The sequence below is a fragment of the Drosophila tropicalis genome, unplaced genomic scaffold, assembly GCF_018151085.1.
Source record: "Drosophila tropicalis isolate 14030-0801.00 unplaced genomic scaffold, ASM1815108v1 contig_593, whole genome shotgun sequence".
In the NCBI taxonomy this organism is placed as follows: domain Eukaryota; kingdom Metazoa; phylum Arthropoda; class Insecta; order Diptera; family Drosophilidae; genus Drosophila; species Drosophila tropicalis.
In genome coordinates this window covers 5,847,924-5,867,698 of record NW_027173070.1, presented here as the reverse complement: position 1 = coordinate 5,867,698, position 19,775 = coordinate 5,847,924, and the positions used below count along the sequence as shown (strand labels likewise).

The window sequence follows — 19,775 nt, the reverse complement described above, 5'->3', positions numbered from 1 at the left end:
ATCTATTAGTAAACTTAATTTATAATTAATTTAATAAATCTTTACTTTAAACAACATATATTATCATCTGGAAAATTGATTATTTAACATATTATTAAATATGAATAAATAGTTTTCTTTTCCTATACTGAAAGAAAGGCACTCGAAGTGTTATGTACGGTAACTTAAAGATTCCATATTTATTTATTTTATTTGTGAAACTAATTAAACCTACCTCGTTTATATACATTTGTGATTAAATGTCTGTGTCTCTAGGCATACTTGTTTTAATTTTGGTTTACAGCTCAAGTGTTCTTTGGCAACTTAAATATTGTGCTCTCAAATCTCTAACTGTCTCTTTCTTTCTCTCGCTCTTTTCCTCTCTCTTTCCAACAACATGACGTATGAGCAATGTGTAAGCGGAAGCTGTAATTGATATCTGAGTAAAGATAGTTGAGTGGTGGAATGAAGGACTAATAACAGTATTATGCTGCCCTGTTGTAGCAAAATGAACAAGTCAACAAATTTAAGAGCAGGATACATAAATAGATAGATGGATAGATAGATAGATAGATATGTATGTATGTATGTATTTGACTGGAGGAAGAGTCATTGTCGTCATTGTTGAAGTATCCTGGCAGTAGGGGGAAAGAGTTTACTTTTGTGCGGTCTAATCCCCAGTAGAGCTGTCAAATGCAGCTGGAACGTGTCATATTACTTCTGTCCCTCCCCCATTTCCCTTTCCTTTTTCTAGTCCCCTATCAGTCTCAGTATTTGTTATTTTTGATTGCTATTTAAATGGCCTGAGTTTTATTTTTGCATATGACCACGCCCTTCTTCTCTCTTCGTTTGGCATTCGTGTCATTTTTTTTGGTCGAACATTCTGCTTACTGTCGAAGGGCGAAAGTTAATGGCAGGAACATTGCCTGACTTAGTGTCGGATGTCTATCTATCCATCTATCTATCTATTCATTCATCCATCTATCTATCTAAATATCTATCTATCTATTCGCCTGTCTGTCGCGCCTTCTTTTTTTTTTGTTTTCTTTCTGCTTTTTGGTTCTTTTCTTTTTTCTTCTATCATTTCTTTTTTTGGCCTTCTCTTTCATATGTCAAACACTCTCATGTTGATTTCTGACATAATATTGACAGCTAAACAAATCCAATTATGCCCAACTCCTGCTCTGGTCTCTATCCCTCAAAAAAAAAAAAAAACAGCTAACAAAATATGCTAAATGCTGTTAGAATGTTGGCTTAAAGTTCTCTGCTTAGCCAAGCGCTTTAAATGGTTGTCAGAGATGAAAAGGACGATGTGGGAGACTGGGATGAGAAGAGCCTTTGCTGATTGCGTAGGTGTGCAATTGAATTATTGCAGTCAATGCACACACAGAAACACACACACACACAAAAACACAACTCCCTCTCTCTCTCGTTCTTGTCCGACTTTTCCCTCCACCCTTTGACAACCATAAATATGAAATTTTCAGGCAACCGACTGTTCTGCATTACTCGAATGCAACATTGCACAGTGGTTTAAGTGTAGACAAAAAATTATTCAATTTTTGGTTACGAATATTCTTTAATACTTACAGAAGTATCTGTTGTATCTTCAGACAGAAGATCTGCCAATCTATTTTCTCAATTTTATACCTTCTATGGAGAATTCAGCTCCAGCCGGCTTAAATCCAAGTTTCTTGTCAATTGTTTTTCAAAACAGTGTTTATAAAGGTTTCTTAAACATTTTTCTTAAATTAAACCACTGTGCATTCTGTGGTTCTGATTCTAGGATCCTTCTGCTACTGCTACTCATTGGTTTTGCTGGATCCCTTCTTGTTACTGCTGCTGCTGCATTTTACGGTTTATTTTTCGGGCATTGAATGCAAATATTGGCATAAATTTGGTCAGTTGTGGTTGTTGGCAAAAGTTCAGGCGGAAATGTGCCTGTCTGCCTTTTGCCTCTTCCTCTCGCTCTCTCTTTCTCTTTCTCTCTCTCTCTCTCTCTGATGGTGGGTGTGGCTGACAAACAGTACTGACTACCAGCTAGCCGTTTTACTTTCTGGCTATGAAATCGATTGGCTTTCATGAAATTTACATAGGCCACAAATTTATTATCAAACACATAACACACACACACATATATATATATATAAACAACAGAAAACCTGGCCGAAAAGCATCAAGCTCGGAAGATAAAGCCCAAGCCGAAGCCCATAGCCTGTCATTCCCATATGTAACTTTAACTTCTTCTAACCAACATTTCCCACTACACACTGCCCCCAGCCTTTATATTTCTTGTGTGATTTATGTGCTTGTTTTTGGGAGCTCTCTCTCTCAGCTGGACATTTATCAAAAATAAAAATAAGAAGGCCTAAGACAAAACAAAAAACCCAAACAAAGAAAAAGTTTTCCTGCCTCAACATTTAAATTTTTTTTTGCAAGAGCGGTGGCGGGGAAAAGAGCCTTAACGATTTCAGTTTCAGTTTACAGTTCAAAGTTCAATTAAACCTTTTGCACTAAATATTTTCTGTTTATCTTTGCGGCTGACCCAAATCAATAAATTCAAAATGCCTTCAAAAAGGCCAAAACTTTTTGAGGGAAACTCCGCAGCCCTTAGTTAACGGAAATTTTTTTGGCAAAAACAGTAGAAAACTTTTGAGGAAAAAACTATGCTAATTTTTCGCGCTGACTTGTCCTAAATAAACCTTGAAAACGAGCAAAGCAAAGGAACATTTACGCTAGCGGCATTTAAACACATTTTAATTAGCCAAACTCACAATCAGTTGCCAAGGCATTGGGGCAAACAGCCTCAAAGTAGGCTATAGATTTTGTTTTACTGCTCTTTTTCTTCATTCCGGTTCTTTCTTTTGCGTTGGCCCAAAAGCTACTTATGCCAAATGAAATGATGAAAAGGCATTTCCCATTGATGTTTAGTTGGCAAAACAATTAAGCTGAAAGCAAAGCTGTGTATTGAAATGGCAGCATGAGAATGAGAGAGCAGGGGAACCCTCCAAAAAAAAGGAATAAAAGTGAATAAAGGAAATGAGAAACTCGTAAGTGGCTGACAAATGCAAAAAGAAAATGATGGGTCTTGGCTTCTGACATTTCTCTGTTAGCATTAATAGTTTGGCATTAATTTAGGTAGTAGTTCCATGTATACCATGGCAACCAAAAAGGAAACAACCTCTATTAATTTTGCAAGTCCCTCATGTACATGGTGGGTGTGGGGAAGGGGAGGTAAGGGGGCAGTAGGCTCACGTTTAAAATGTATGTACACATAAACGCATTAAGAATGTCTGTCATTCAGTTGAAGTCCGCCTCTAACCACCATCCCCTTATTCCTTGTGCCTAATGTTTGCATATGTCTTCTGCTCTTATCTAAAGAGGGAAAGAGAGATCACATTCTCAGCCACTTCTTACCTTCTTGCATAAATAATTAATTTAAAGCATCCTTTTAGGCACTGCTAAAACTGTAGACAAAACTGCTTAAATATGCATAATTACCTGGCCAAGTAGAACAAGACAGAAAGAGATAGAAGAAGAAGAAGGAGGGAGGACAGCAAGTCAAGTAAAGTCAAGTCAAGCCTGAAGATTCAAGTCCGGAAATGTGTGTTCTGCATAAATTTCACTTGAAAAGTCATTGAAGGAGCAGAAGGAGCAAAAGACAGAAGCTAGGGGAGAGTCATTTTGGCATTTCAAGGAAATGTTTCTGGAATTTTCAACAATTGTTGCATACTTTTAGGCCAATTCACCAGCTAAAACTAATTGCCACGTTAAAATAATAAAAATCAGTTTAATGTGCTGCTAATGCGCTTTAAGTCGCCAAGTCAACAACTCGCTACAACAAAAATAACACGCAACATTGTCATAAGGCTAAAGCACACACACACACACCCCAAAACACACACAACGCCCCCCTGCTCTAGCTATGGCACATACTTGGGCTGGCTCTGAGGCCGGCAGACATTCCCATAAATATAATTACAAATAATAAAGGAAATATTTACAACAATTGTAAATACCTCAACAGCTCGACACGCACGGCCCTCAAATTAATAAACTCGAAATTGGCCCTCCTTCCATCCACCCCCCATCTACATCATTTCAATTTTCGCAAAAAAGGGTCTCCGGGTCCTCTGATTGCCGGGACGACTTCCTGATGATGAGCCGACTCCTGCCTCTCATGACTGCTGTGTATGTGGTAGGAGAGAAAGAGCCCATAAAGACTTCCTGCTTCCCTCTAGGCTGTAAGTGAGTGTGTGTGTGTGCGTGTATGAACGCGTGTGTGCCTAAACATAGTCACCATGGAAAAATCACAACAAATGTTTAGCAAAAGTTAATATTTTTATAACAATGTACCTACTAAAAGATGTAATTATAAAATCGTACTAAATTTTATAACAAACGTGGATACGTTAAAGCTGTAAGCACGTTTAAAATTTCAAGCTTTAAGTTTGTGATTATGCAAAAATATTTTCCTTTTCTGCCCATAGTGCATTGAAAGGTCTAAACCACTCATGGGTGGCCAATAAAAAGGCCGTGTGACATCTCTTTAACGCATTAGGAAATTAAACTGTGTGCCTATTTGCATCTGACTACAACTATTTGATTATTTGATTACTCTATAACCATCTGCACGCAATCGAGTCATCATCAAAGACACCGAGAGAGAGAGAGAGAGATTTGGTGAAATGTTAACTCCACTTGACTGGCCAGAACAAAGAATAAATGCACGCCACTTGAGTCTGAAATGAAATTTATGATTACACCAGACAAAAAAGGACTCAAAGTCTTCGGTCAGAAAGGTAAATCCAATGCAGATCATCTCGGTAAGTAACAGAGTGAGACTGAGAGGGTAACCAACAATGGGGACAGCAATGAGAATGGGCGCAAACGTTTACCGCAGGCCAAATGCCACACTTAAGTGAATTACAAAAGCAGAAACTCTAGAGGAGTGGTCGGTCGACCAACCGGGTCGGGTTGTCGGCGGGTGGATGGGGTCGGAGGGGAGCGAAACCAGTCAACGCGTTGACAGCCACAACAAGCGGCTTAATCGCATTAGTGTAGCGCCAAGCCACAGTCAGAGACCAGCGGCCCAGGGCCCAGGACTAGAGAACTGGAGATTCAAGAGCCAAGTGCGAAACTGCGATTGTGTGGAGGAGTCATTCCAGTCGGCGGCGTCGTCGTCGTCTCCAGCTGAGGTTGTGTGTCACTACCACCACCACGTGCTAAGCTCAGCCATTGTGAATGCCACTATTTATACAAAAAGCCGAGAAAGCGAGGCAAACGGTGGGTAGGTAGAAAGAGGGAATTGTGTGGCAGGACCACCTCCAGGCTAAAAGTTCACAGTCGAGCCGAGGCCAAGGGTGGCGGAGAAAAAGAAGAAAACTAGTATTTATATTACACAAAAATGTGCTCAACCATTTTTTTTTGTGTGCCTCACCCAAAAATACAAAAAAAAGCAATTAATCTACGACACAGCAGCAAGGACGAAAGACCTAGCAGTAGCAGGAGCAGTAGCAGTTGGAGGCAAAAGTGCTTATGCCGGCTTCCTGTGCCCCAGCAAATCCAATAACTTATCTTGATTTTATGGTTATTTCAACAAAGGCCGGAAGTTGTAGGTGCAGCCCGGCACACGACAAAGGACATAGAAGGACGACAGCAAGGAGAGCAACTTTTGCAGAGCAAAAGAGAGGGACGGCAGACGGTTTCATTTCGCAATGTGTTTTTGCATTTTGCACTTGACATGTCATTGTGTGTAAGGACACTACTAAAAAGGATAAGAGCGACAGAGGGAGAGCGGTGTGCTGCCCACAGGATGGAATTGTCTGGTTGCTGCTGTTTGTGACTGCAATTGACATATGGTTTCTTTTCATTTTCATGCTTTTGAATTGTAAATTTTCAATGAAATATTTTATTTGAAATGTCCTGTCCAATTCGAATCACCTCACCTTACCTCATCTCTCTCCCTTCCACTACTATATTCTCTCATTCTCTCAAAGTCAAATGTCAAGATTAATTGTCTTAAAACCACCTTTTTGCAGGTGCAATCCTTCTGTTTATGACATTTATGAGACAATGCATATAAATCTTTGAATAACATAAACTCTAATTGATTTTGTCAGAAAGAACAGACACAAAAGGATTCCCCTTGGAGCATTTATACAACCCCCTTCCCCCATTAAACACACTCACATTTCTTCTCTCTCCTTCTCGAGGGATAAATTGTGTGAGATTTTCAATTAATATTTAAATTCCTATGGCAAAAAAGTTAATAATCAAATTATTTTTTATGCAAGAATTTACACTTGACTTGCCCGAAGGGAGAGAACGAAATAACAAAGTTAAAAGAAAAAGAAATAGACATGACTAAAATAAGAAGAGGTGTGAGAGACAGGCGTCTGGTATGTAAGAAGGAAATTGGAAAGTTTTCTTTCCTTTTTTTTTTCTCTTTCATATTCTGCGCCGCTTACATATTCATTAAATTGTGCGAGAATGGGCAAAGAAGCTGCTGCTGTTGCTCAGTCTCTCTGGCTTACGGCATATAACCATTTTATCTAATTGGTAATGGGGCACACACACCCCAACCCACCCAAAACTGCCAACACAGTTGCCCCCTCCGCCCCAGTATAGCTATTTGCTTTTGTTAAAAGTTGAAACACGCTCAAAACTCGTTTATTGGCAAATCTGTTTCAAGTAGAGAGAAAAGCAACAGCAATTCAGCCTGAAATGACGCAATTTCATCTTTTTTCTTCTCGAAACTACCAAAAAAATAAATAAAGTATACAGTTTTTTTAGATACAATACGTAAAAATTAATCATTTGTCTCGTTATTTAACTATCTAAATACAGACTTTTTCACAAAAAGAATTATCGAATGCAACTTTACTATGATTTAACTTCTTTTGCTGTCTCTTCTTTATCAGTCTTTGATGTTGTCTTTATCGTTTTTCTTTGTTTCTAATCATATTGAAGGTTCTTTGATATAATTTCTAGAAGACAATGTTAATAACACAGAAGCGTTTATGTAAACTGACTATATTTAAATCATTAAACACATTTACTGAGGTCTAATCTTAATTTTCAACTAGAACAACAAATGTATCACAACAGAGCGAAGTTGTATCCCCTTACAGTCTAAAAAGAATGTTAAAACGTCCAAAATTTAGTTAAAAGAGTATAAAGATTACATTAACAAAAAATTTCTCAAATGGAAATATCTCTCCATCTTATTACTATTATCTATTATAGGGAATGCCAGTTCTGTTGCCATTTTGATGAAAATCAATTGTAATATTATCTAATTAAATCAATTAAAATAAATTGGCGATAATAATTTGCATATTGCCTGCATGTTGTTTACTTGCAGTTTGATATAAATATTTTATTGCGTGTGCAAAGGGGCTTAAATGAAAATCAAATAAAAATGCAAATAATATAATGATATGACATGCAAATGATTTAAATGCTCGATGACGAAAAATCAGCAATGCTAATTTGTTAACCAAAGAGAGCATAAAAAACAGTAACAAACAACAATAAAATATATATATAAATTATATATACGACAGGATCAGGCGGAAACAGTAAAGCAAAATGGCCGCAATTAAACAAACACCAAAAAGAAGATGGATAAAGAGAGAGAGAGAGAGAGAGGAAGGGAAGCATCAATTACAATTGGTTGATAGGAAGTTGATATCGCTGACAATGTTCAGTTAGTTGGCATTAATTTATTGCATTCTCTCTGGCAATTAACTTTTCAATAAACTCTATGACAATTGTTCCAGAGTTTAAAGGATTTATGATGTGCATACACATACATCACACACGGACACATCGTTGTTGAAATTGCTCAAATGTTTGCACAATATAAAAGTATCTGTATCTGTTTGCCATGATTGATATGTTAATATAGGTACAACATGGCCCCCACGACAAGAGAAGGGCAGAGAGATGATGGAATGGGTAGTGGTAGGGGAGATGATATGGGACGTCATCTTCATTTCCTCTTATTCACATTTGCATATAGACATAATATGCAAAGTATCTGCCAACTTGTGAGAATACTTATGCCCGTACAGTAAGTCATGAAAGTACGCTACCAAAAATATCCTACTAAATGATTACATTTTAAAGATAGACACATACATATATATAAAGTAAGTTTGGCATTTTATGTCATAAAGGCATTTGTCTCTCTGATATGGTTAATTTTCGGCCAATCCAATGAAATTTATTTTCAATGATTCAGATTTTCTAGGTAAGTATGGTAGTAACCATAAGAGCCATATGTGTTACCATGAAATTCCAGAATTTATTTCTAAGAAAAACTTCACCACAATTATCATTGTTGTTCTTTACAATTATAAGGCTTATAAAAACATTGGGACTTACAACTTTCAAAGGTTTCAGGTCCCAGTTAATAAAACTAGCAACATTTGAGTATTGTACTACCCAAAGTTCAAAGATCAAACATCTGAGAGTTCCCAAACATAATGACTGGGATCTTTTAAAGGTTAGGTACTAGTTTTTATAACATAAATAAGGGAAATGCTTGCTAGAAGCAAAGTAGAGTCAGGACCTTGCGACAAGCCATTTGAATTAGCATAATATGACATGGACCGCCTGCATGAATACTTTTGTAACTGACGGTATATCTGCATGAACATAGTTGTATCTTTTTGTAAATTTATGCATATGTTTGTGTGTGTGTGTGTGTTTGTGTATCCACGCATATATTTTTATATTCTCTTTCTTTTACAGCTTTTTTTCTGTGGAAAAAAATTGGTTTATTAGACATGCGAAATCTTCTCTAACGAGCTGCCTCTACACTATACGTTCGTATACACATACATAGATACATGTGTATCCCTACAGGTCCCTCTTGCTTTGTTTGATGTGTCCTGAAATGTTATTGTTGACATCGTTGCAGGTGGCAGGCACTAGGCATAGGCACAAGAATATGTGAATGGCAGGATGGGACTCCTTTGTTTGTGCGATTTGTGCACTGATTTGTTGCCTTGCCTACATCTACAACCATCCATCTATCTGGTCCTCTCTTCCCTTCTTTTCTCTCTCTCTCTCGGTCTTACATTGCCTTGTTTTTTCCGGCCTGGCTAACAACGGAACAGGTCCAGGTCTTTGGGTCAGCCACACATACACACAGTCGCTCTCTCTAACATCTATGGCAAACAAAAAGCCAAAGCCAGACATCATTTTTTTTTTTTTTTTTGTGTGTTAACGTTTTTTTGTTAGCCTCTCTTTTTGCAGCTGCTGCTGTTATTGTTGTTGTTGTCCTCTTTTTGGCATATGTCCTTCTTTTTGTATCAATTCTTTGTCATGCGGCGGCAGCGGCGGCTATTGGGCTTTTCTAAGCTGATTTTATTTTGCTTTTCAGGTTTTATGTCTATCTTTTTGTCATTTGTTTGGGCTTTTTCCCTTTTTTTACGTTTTGCTTTTTTTTTGTTTGTGATTGATTGAATGATTGATTGAGCGTTTTGTTAAGTGTTTGCCAGTGGGTTAAGCTCAAACTAAAGTTCTTTAACAAAGATCAAATCAAAGCAAAAAGGGATGTAAAATCTTTTCAAATGAAACAAAGGAAAAAAAAACATAACTGAAGGGATTATTATTTTTTTGTCGGTTTGCAGTAAAATATTACAAAATGTCCAAGTATTAAGTGGCCATTTTTAGCCGGTATGCAATGGTAAAACTCATTGCTCGAATATCCTAATTAATACTCGGTTCATGGGATTCAAAAAGGTCTCTTGAAGGCCCTCAAGAACTTCCTTTATATTAAAAATACTTTCTAGAATTATATTTTACCTCAAATTGGTTAAAAAACTAATGAAATTTTGTAGATAAAAGTTAAACTTAATAAAAAGTTATAAGAATATGACCTAATGAAAATGAATTAAAACACAAGTTGACACGGATCCGGAGAAGAAATGAAGTAACCCAAACCTAAAAGGCAACGCCAAAGTAACTTAAGGCAGACATATGTACTCGAATCGAGTTGGTAGTCGTTGGCACTTGAGTTCAAGACAAAGAAACTCGACTCCTCTCTACCACTTGCCACTCGAAGCGGATTTCCTTGTTGGGCACACAGTGGCTGAAAGAGAATGAGTGGAGGAGCAACAAAAAAAAAAAAAAGCCTTGCAATTAGCACACATCAATAGGCACGCTCTGGCACTCTACTATTACTAACAGAGGAAAGCTCGAGGAAAATGCTAATCAAGTGCCTCACACACACATTGGCACATACACACACACACATAAGCCAAGTGCCATATATCATAGTCAGTTGCAAATGGCCAACACAGAGGACAGAATGGCTAACAAATGAGTTTGGCAGTAGCAACAGCAGCAGCAGGTGCCCTGTGGGAAGGGCGATGGTAGGTAAAGTAAAACTTTTTTTGCTCCGAATATGTTTAATTGTTGAGAGTACAAAAAAAGGACTCAAGAAAATGCTGCTGCTGCAGCTTTTTCATCGTCCTAGTCCTTGCCTTTACTATATTTCCTGTGGGAAAACTTTGGTAAAGTTTTCTTATAGACTCTATTTTCATGCTTATAAGCATAAAATCATATAAGGGAATACAACGATGCCAGCTTGGTAAGTGAGTGAGTGAGTTTTCTTGCTCCTTTTGTTCGAAACTGTCCGACACATTTAAATGCAATTTAATGCAATTTATGGCTTACACCGCAGAGAGATGTGTGGATGGAAAAAGGGTAGAAAGCTGGCTCACAACAAGCTCTTATTAAAAGCGGAAACAATGCGCACTTCCGCTTCAATTGTGCGTGCATGTGTGAGCCAGTTTATGTAGGTTTGTGTGTGTGTGTTTGTGTATTGGTGTTGTGGCTTTTTGCCTCAACTCGATGCCTTTTGCAATGGCATTATTATTCATATTGTTGTTTTTGCTATGGCTTCTGTTTCAACTCTCTCTCTCTCTCCCGCTTTCTGTGCGGCTGATAAAACTTAACAATTTATAGCCCGTTCCCTCCTTTATACACACAGAGTAGGCAGTCAGGACAAGGCGTGTCTGGTTGCCCATAAATAAGCACAAAAGTTCAATTAAAGCTGGTCTCAGAACAAAAAAAAAAGGAGAAAATTTGCAAGAAAAAGTTGTCTTCAATTCAATTCACAAAAAAAAAACCCACAAAACTTACCTCATTTGGCACACACACAAGTTTTTGGTAAACCCTCTTGTCTGAGAATATCTCGTTGTATCTGTAAGGAAAAACCAAACAAAAGAAGAAAAATTATGAAAATCAAGTTGTATTATATTTTGTAACCATTTGCTTTGCATAAATAACACATTTGTCATCCCCAAAGCCAAAAACATAAAAAAAAGAGGAAGTAAGAAAGTTTCAACTTTAAATCCATACATATTAGATAAAATGTGATAGATAAAGTAGAAGGTTAACAGCTGTATTCCTAAGAAACTCGATCTTAAATTTAAGCAAAATTATTTTCGCTAACTGAGAGATAAATTTACTTCAGTCTCTATAACTTAACTTTAACTTTTGAATTCCAAAGAGTATTGAGAGCTAAGAACTCATTAAAAAATATTTAAAAACAAAAACTGCCAAAAACTTCCCTTCCCAAAGGACGCTTCTATACACAACTTTTTGAACAAATTTTTCGGGAGTAATTATCTCGAAGGTTATAATAATTTTGGAAAGACGATATTCCTCATGGAAAGCGTTTCAAACTTCTAGAACACATTCTTACTTAATTTTTACCCGTTTGAAACTTTGTAAAAGTTTGCGTTTGTATTGATTTAACATTACAAACACTCTTTAAATCATTTACTTTAAATGAAAAGCCAGTGGAGCACACCAATTCATCGCCCACATATACAATATACAAACATATATTCTATAAACACATACATTTACAGGCCACGCCCACTTGTATACCCATTGCCATGGCATTTGCTCTCCCTGTATTTGTCTGTCTGTCTGTGTTGTGTATGTTGTGATTTATTTGATATATTATTTCAGATCAAAGTGTAAGAGGGTTAAAGGGCAGAAGAGAGAAATGATTCGTATTACAAAGCCGAGAGGGGTTAACTACGACTGAGATGTCTCAGTTACGAAATTTATTTTGTTGGTTGGCCAGTTTTAATGCCATTTTAAAGACAAGAAAGTGACACATGACCTCCCCAACCCATTCGCCCTTACAACCCACCGCAGAACAACAAGAAGAAAAAACGGAAGCCCAGCAAAACTTTTCAACCAAAGAAGAGAGAAAGACAGAGGGTGAGAAAGTGGGACGTGCCAGAGGAAGGTCACAAAATATGCTGTCATCACGATTATCCTTAACGTTGTCCTCGTATGGGGGCAACTGCCAATGCCAGTTGTTTCCTTTTCCGTTATGACCAAAGCCAACACACACACACACACACATATATGCGGATGTTGTACAATTTGTAAAACGAGTCAGTGAGAAGAAAAACCAACAGAAGAGCAGAGAAACGAAAAGAAAAAACACAACGCACAAAATATTCTTCGATAAAAGTCAAACAGAGGCACAAACAACAGAAGGCAAAAGGCATCTACCTTACCCCTTTGGCTCCCTCTATTTCAAGAAGGGTGCAAAAAAAAATGGAAAACTCTTTGTTGTCTGCCTCAACTAATTTAACCAACTTTGTTCAGCAAATTGAAATTTAAATTGTATGCAAATTTTCGCCCTCTTATTGTGGGTACTTTTTTTTGGCTTTTTTTTGTCGGTTTTGTGTGTAACTTTAATTTGATTTGATTTCAGTTTTAATCGAAATGTAGATTCAACCCCATTTTACAGGGAACCACGCCCAGTTTGTTGGTTTATCTGCACAAAATCACCACATGGCATGCCTATGCAGTAACTAGTTACCCACAGTCTCCCCTCGCCACCTCCTTCACCGCCTAGTAACAGTCGCTTAATCACTGTCCAGCACGCAGGGCCAGGACTCATGTGAAGTCTAGCGACCATCGCAATGCCGCGTGCAATTAATTAAAAACAAACAAATTTCAAAATGCACGACACACACACACACGAAAAGGGAAGGAGAGGACCATGAGTCCATTCCCTTCACCAAAAAACTGTCAATGGGAACACAATGTCCAGTCCTAGCCGAACAGCGAATCCGAGAGTTCTGTTCAGCCGCCTGCCAGGCGACAAACTTGCTGCCCTAAGCGTTTTTTAATGCAGAGCACAGATTTCCTGCAGTCTCCCGCCACCACCTCTCCAGCCAACCTCTCCTTTTCATCTACCTCTCTGCCATCTCTCTTGTTCAGTCCCCAAGTGTCTCTGGTAATTTCGTTTTATTATTTTGCAGTTTTCTCTTGCTCTACTTTGTAAATATTAAATTATGAGAGCACGAAAAACGAAAAAACGCGCCTCGAACTTCTGAAATTTCCCAAATGGAAGAGACAGGAAAGAGAGCGAAAAAAAAAACCGAGATAACCGTTATGCTTACGGCCATAATAACTGCAGTCTACACGAACAGAGCAGCAGAGGACCAGGTGAGCTTCAGGTAAATGGCCAGCAAATGGGTATACTCAGCCACTCGGAATGGAGAAAAAAGACATCCACAAACTAATGCAAATAACACATGGACAATACTCTGAGTCAGTAGGATAAACTTATCCCATTTGATCTTATCTATAGTTCTACAGAGAAATGGCCATTTGGTGCATCTTCAAGGGGAAGAAAGTTCGTTAAAAATATTCTACATTAATAAAATGAAAGAAATTGGTAAACTCTAACTTTTCTTCTCCTGTCTTTACACCATACTATGCTCTTTAATGCTAACTGTTTTTCTATATGAAATAAGAAGCTTTATAAAGAAGGAGATTACTATAGTGTAACTTTAAACACTTTTCAAGAAGGGATAAACGTACCTTTTATCCAGTGATTTAAAGAAATGTTTGTTCTGCGTTTGTTCTACGAAGTAATTGTTCGTATCGGAAGATCAGAGATCTTATTGACATATTATCTATGTTAAATTAAATTAATTAAAATTGATACTTTATATCCATATGATAAACTGTTTCCTTCAAGATACTGAGTAATCCTTCAAATACGCTTGGCCGTATCAATTTCACTTAATTGTTAAGCTGTTTTTCAACAGGGTATAGATAACTTCGTGTATCCTGTTTAATTTTTCAGCTATTGTCTTTCTCTCTTTTTCAGTACCTCCATCTTTTTTTGTGTTTGTTTTCTGGCTTCACGGCCGCTTAGGCACTACTGTGAAAATCCTGAGGACAATGCTGACTGCTGCGTATACGTAATATGTGTAGGGTAACGGCGAACATACATATGGACCGTCTGCTTTTGGCTGCTGCTGTTGCTGCTGTTCCTTTTAACAATTACGTGACGGGGTTTCTCCTCTCTCTTCCACTCTGTCCTTGTCTCTCTGCAATCCTGGCGTCATGTGCAGCAAATGGCACTAAAGAGAGAATGCCAGGGTCTGAAATGTTGAAGAGGAGGAGAAGAGGAGGCTGGAATTCATACATGGATATGCCAATGATGGTCATCGTGCTAACTGCTTTAAGTGTTGAGCCACATACACATACTCACAGTTCAGGCACTTCAGTGGAAAAATTGAAATTGAAAAAACGACGACAAAAAAAAAGGAAAAAGTTGCGGCCGCATCCGGACCAGAAGAAGAGGGAGCACGAGAGAGGGATAGAGAAAAGTCCTCGTTTCGTTTGTCGTTTGTCGCATGCAATAAGTGCTAGTTGAGTGGCAGCACTTGAAACCAGAGCCAGCGACAGAGTCACACATTCAATTGGCCAGCTCTAGCTAGAGCTCTCTTTTGCTCGCTTTGGATTTCACTTTTTGGCCCTGGGTTTTTGGTCGTTCTGGCGACCTGACGCCACTATTTCCTGTAGCCTCCACTACGCTGCCCCGCTGTAGCAGCACGGAAGTGACCCACCACCAACCGCCAACCACCGCTCCTCTTTTACACATGCTTCTTCTTTAGCGGATTTGGCTGTGGCGGCCATTGCATACAAAATGTGTTGCATACATTTGAGGGCAGCAGTATCAAAAAGAAAAAAAAACCGAACCAAACGAAACGAAACCGTAGAACGAAACGTCCAGCAATCAAAATGGATATAAAACGCAAGAGAGCCAAAACGACTGGAAAAAAATCGCAAAGAAAGAAAGAAAATGTTGTAGGTATAATAATGGGCAGGACAACAACAGGCACGAAACAGGACACTGCACAGGAGGACATCAAGCGCTTAGGAGTTGAAATGCCGCTTTATATGCATATATATATTTATATATGTATTTGCGGATTCTACCTATATAGAAATATATATAGTAGGTACTAGTAGAGAGGAGTGTAGTGTAGTTTTGTAATGTCGCCATTTGCCAGTTGCGGCTTCCGTTTCGCGTCCCTTTTTATTTGCTTGAACGAGAGACGGCGCAATTTCAGTTTTAGTTGAGTTTTTAGTGGCAGCGGCGGCCATTTAAGCACATTTGTCGTTGTCCTCCTAACAGTCGTCTCCGTCTCACAACCCAACAACCATTGTCCTGACCGCCGCTGACAGTGTGCTAATTAGAAGTCCTTGTTGCTTGTGGCCACAACAAAACAGACATCGTTGCACATAAAACTAAGGCAGGGAAAACAATGAAAACTACTTTCAGGCCAAAGTCACACAGAAGGAAGAGACGACGACAAAGGTGTGTGGGGAGGGGGGGAGAACTTGTAGGATGACCATAAAATGCATGAATGTGTCCTGGGCTGCTTGAATATACTCGGCACGTTTTTGCGTCAACTGCACATTTTTGATTCCTTTTCGTTTCGCCTTCATTTCATTTCCTTTTCTGGTTTGCTAGTTGCCCTTTTTTTAATGTGTGACTTTAATGTGGTGTTGGTGGCTATTAAAAGGGGTGTGGCCGAACCTCCCATTCAGTGGCCATTCCCGAAAAATCCACAAAACACAAAAAATATATAAATAATTGCCTTGCTAACTCAACTGTATAAAACACAACAAGAAGATGAAGAACAAGAAGAAACAGCAACCCAAAAAAGGATATAAAACTGTTTCATGTGGTTTGGTTTAGCTTGACTGAGCTTCAATGGGGTTTCTCCTCTCTGGTTTTCGGTTTGGGGTTTGGGGGCTTTTTGGTTGCCTCTTCCAGTGCAACGCACATTAGTTTACTCCATGTGAAGAATGAATTTCCATTCCTACATACCGAAAAGCCCAGTCGGTTTATTATGAAAATGCAACGATGCGAGGATAAGCAAGTGCCAAGCAGAATAACAACTCTTGACTGACTCCCCACCTCCTCCAAAAACTGTGTGGAGTCTTATATTGTTAATTGCTGTGGTTTTAATGCCTTGGCCAAGAGTCTCAGGGAGTGTGAGAGACAAAATAAATGCATTTATTTATTTTCTGGCCAACTCTTGCCAAGTTTTCAGACACTTGTAAGTATTATCTATGCGTCGTGTATTTCGACAAAACAAATTATGCATTTTGCCAAGAAAACCAAAATAAGAGCAAGAGAAATGAGTGTGCAAGGGAGGTGGAGACCCTTTCAAGGAGCATACTGAGTAATTGCCCAACACATAAATAATGGCTCCAAGTGTGTGTAGGCAGAGGAGCGTTGGGGGTGAGTGAAAACTTCTTTTGATAACTTTATAGTTTGAAAAAGATTGGCAACGGAAATATCATCAACTTATCGTAGCAATTTGTTACCATTTTTATGGCTCTTTAAACAGTTTAATCAAACAAAAGAAGCCAATTTGATTTATCTAAATGTATCTATGTATGTATATACAAGTATATATCAAAATAAATAATGTGACAAACTGTTAGAAACAAATTTTATTTACTCTATGATTTTCCTGAACTAAGCTACCAGCATTCCTAAATCAAAAGAATTCATTGATCAAAAGTATAAAATAGTTTAAATAAATTAAATACCAATCGTCGTTATTGGTGTGGCCAATTGCCTTTAAAGTAGCCAACATAAATTTAATGGCACCAGTGTTGGTTAATTTAACGTTTCTTTGACAGTTAGTCGATTGGTGTTTGATTTGAGTTGTGTCAACATCTTATTCTTACGAAAACTGAATATTAAAAAAATACCTAAGAACATGCGAAGCTTATTCTCCAGTCGTTATAACAAAGATCGTACAAGTTTTTATGAACGCTACGAAGGTAAAACAGAAAATTAAACTAAACATATTTCAACTAATATCTTTTTACTTTGCCGAAAAGCCGTTCGAAAGAAACATCCTAGCCTACCCATGTACGAACGACCCGTTGAGCCCACACAATTGGAAGGCAATGAGTATTACAGTCGTCGACGCTATCGCAGCTATCGTGAGTTGTCCCGACAGACTCGCCAACAGCGTGAGAATGAATCCTGGCTAAAAAGTGAACGTATTCCCATAACTGTGAGACGTATAATTGAGGAACGATATGATCGTGAGCTTATGCCACTATACAATTCAGAAACGGCTCAACATGTGTTTAGTCATAATGCGAGACCCAAACGACGAGGACGTCGACCTGCAGCGGCTACAGAGGCAAAAATAGCTGCCGATTTTGCCATACAGGTAGGCGCTTACAATCTTATCGAAAATGTAAAAAGAGAAGAAATCGAAGAAAACCAAAATGAAAGTGCGGAATATGTGGATATCGAGAAGTCCAATGCAATATATGATGATCAGAAGGAAACATGATAATGACTTAAATAATAACAATAAACTTTGGCAACAAAATACATTAAATTTCTAAACGCTTTAGTAGAAGGAGAAAAACCTTGTTTTTTTTGAAAGAAATGTTGATGAAGCGACAAAACCAGCAGATAGAAAATTAGATTTGAGTAACCAAAGGAAACAGCAAAAATTCCACATCAATTTGGAATACAAACGTTTTATTTTCTATCAGTTATTCAATATTTCAAGTGCAAAAGAAACCTCAAAAATCCTTCAACTAAAACGAAGTAAAAGTTCCTTGATGCATATCAATTTGTTTGCTTGCAATCTTTTCAACTCGAATTCCTATCAATTTATCTCAGCTTGAAATTCGCAATTTGTGTTTAAAGTGCCAAGTTTTTCTCTGTCACTCTTACTTATTTCCCTATTTTTTCTTTACCGATAGTCTGATGAAATTTATGACAAGACATAAATCTCTTCTTTCTTCAGCACACACAAATAACTAAAGACGGTGACATACAATGTGCATCTCATCTGCAACTCAGCTGCAACTTTTTTGAGAATAAATCAGATAAACAATATCTTTTCAGAAATGAGAGAGATAGCGAGATAGACTGAGAGAGAGAAGAATTTCAGCATTAAAGCCAGCTGCTGCTATACTGACATTTACATGTGACACATGCAGAAGGAATTCTTCCCTCATTCTCTCTTTCTCTTTGGGACAGCCATCAACGTTTGCTGTTAATTTCATTCATTATTTATGGCTTACCTCAAAAACGCATTGGTGCAGTGGGGCGACAGTTGGTAGACTTCTCTCTCATTCTCCCTCTCTTTTTATCTCACTGTGTGTTATTCCTTGCACTTTTAATTAACAAACGCACGAAAATGCTATTTTACATGTCATAAGGGAGGCCGCAGCAAGATAAGGAGGTGGGCGGTATGAGAAAGGGGGGAGTGTGGTTGGCTGTGCAACAGACAGGCAACAACACCAGCAATGAACCGCATTTCATATGCAGCCACTCACATGTTAAAGCATGACTTTGGTTTTAGTCTCACATTACGTATACGCCAAGTGTACGATGGCACAATTTTGCCATAGCATACTTTGTGGCGTCGTGAGAGAGAGTAAGTGAGTGCTGAGGGAGGAAAAAGTGCATTGTGTTGTGCTCTTATGCAATTAAAAGCTAGCATTAATCAACAGGCAAAAACCCCTCAACAACCACACTCCTCAAGAAGCTGCTGCCCCCAACCACCACCCCCTGCCATTTAATTTATTTAGACCAAAAATACAAAACGCAAGCGAAAAATGGCAAACGACAGAAAATTTATCTCTTGCACGCCTTGTCGCATAAATTATGTCGAAGAAGAAGAATAACGCCGCAGTCGACCACCTCCCCCGCTCAGCTCCCCTTGCAACCCCCTTGGAAACTGCGGCGCCTGGACGAAATTAATGAAAGACAACAAAACAGAGAGAGGGAGTGAGAGAGACGAAAGGAATGAAAAAAAGATGCCGAAGCAGCGTAAAACAAAAGACAAAAGACAGTTAAAATGAACTAAAATCAAATGAAATGTAGCTAAATGGTGGAAGTAAGAAGAGAGGGCTACGGGTGGCGACTAATGACAACCACAATGAAGCGAGACAGAGAAAACGGAAATGAAAGCAGGCAGAGAGAATGAGAAATGACAAGAAGGCGTTGGACAGAAGGAGGCACGCTTTCCGCCCTCTCCTTCTCTCTGTGGAGTTGCAACAAATCACACGAGCTCACTCGCTCTCTATCTCTCTCTTGCCAGCTAAATGCAATTGTCAAGCAATGACCTCATTAGATGCATGAGACAAAGTAAAAAGTTAAAGCATTCTATAAAACCAACGACCAAGTATAACTAAGGCCCCGCAGGCCAGCAGCCTGTCAACAAGCATTCAAAGTCATATACGTCAAAAATGAAAAAAAAAAAGCAAAAAAGGATAAAAGGTGGAGAGAGAGTAAGAGAAACGAGTAAGATATAATCAGTGTTAACAAAAAGCGACAAGATCAGCCCTAGAGCCACGCAACAGAGAGACATAAAGGTGACAAAATGTGACAGCTTTCCGCCAGTAGCAGCAACAGCCACCCTACAGGACAATGACATTCACCCACCTGG

At 38.5% G+C, this 19,775-nt stretch overlaps 1 protein-coding gene and 1 long non-coding RNA gene across 3 annotated transcripts in view; one reads left to right on the top strand and one right to left on the bottom strand.

Annotated features, from left to right (window-relative positions):
• Positions 1 to 19,775, bottom strand: part of LOC137578255 (uncharacterized) — a 52,067-nt gene that overhangs the window by 18,896 nt on the left and 13,396 nt on the right. For both annotated transcript variants that reach the window (XR_011032568.1, XR_011032567.1), the window contains exon 2: positions 11,140 to 11,200. This is a non-coding gene — a long non-coding RNA (uncharacterized lncRNA). The remainder of the gene's footprint in view (positions 1 to 11,139; positions 11,201 to 19,775) is intronic.
• Positions 16,850 to 17,660, top strand: LOC137577719 (uncharacterized). The gene is made up of 2 exons (XM_068291265.1): positions 16,850 to 17,133; positions 17,194 to 17,660. The coding sequence occupies exons 1-2, from the start codon at positions 17,070 to 17,072 to the stop codon at positions 17,658 to 17,660; spliced, it is 531 nt and encodes a 176-aa protein (XP_068147366.1). The 5' UTR covers positions 16,850 to 17,069.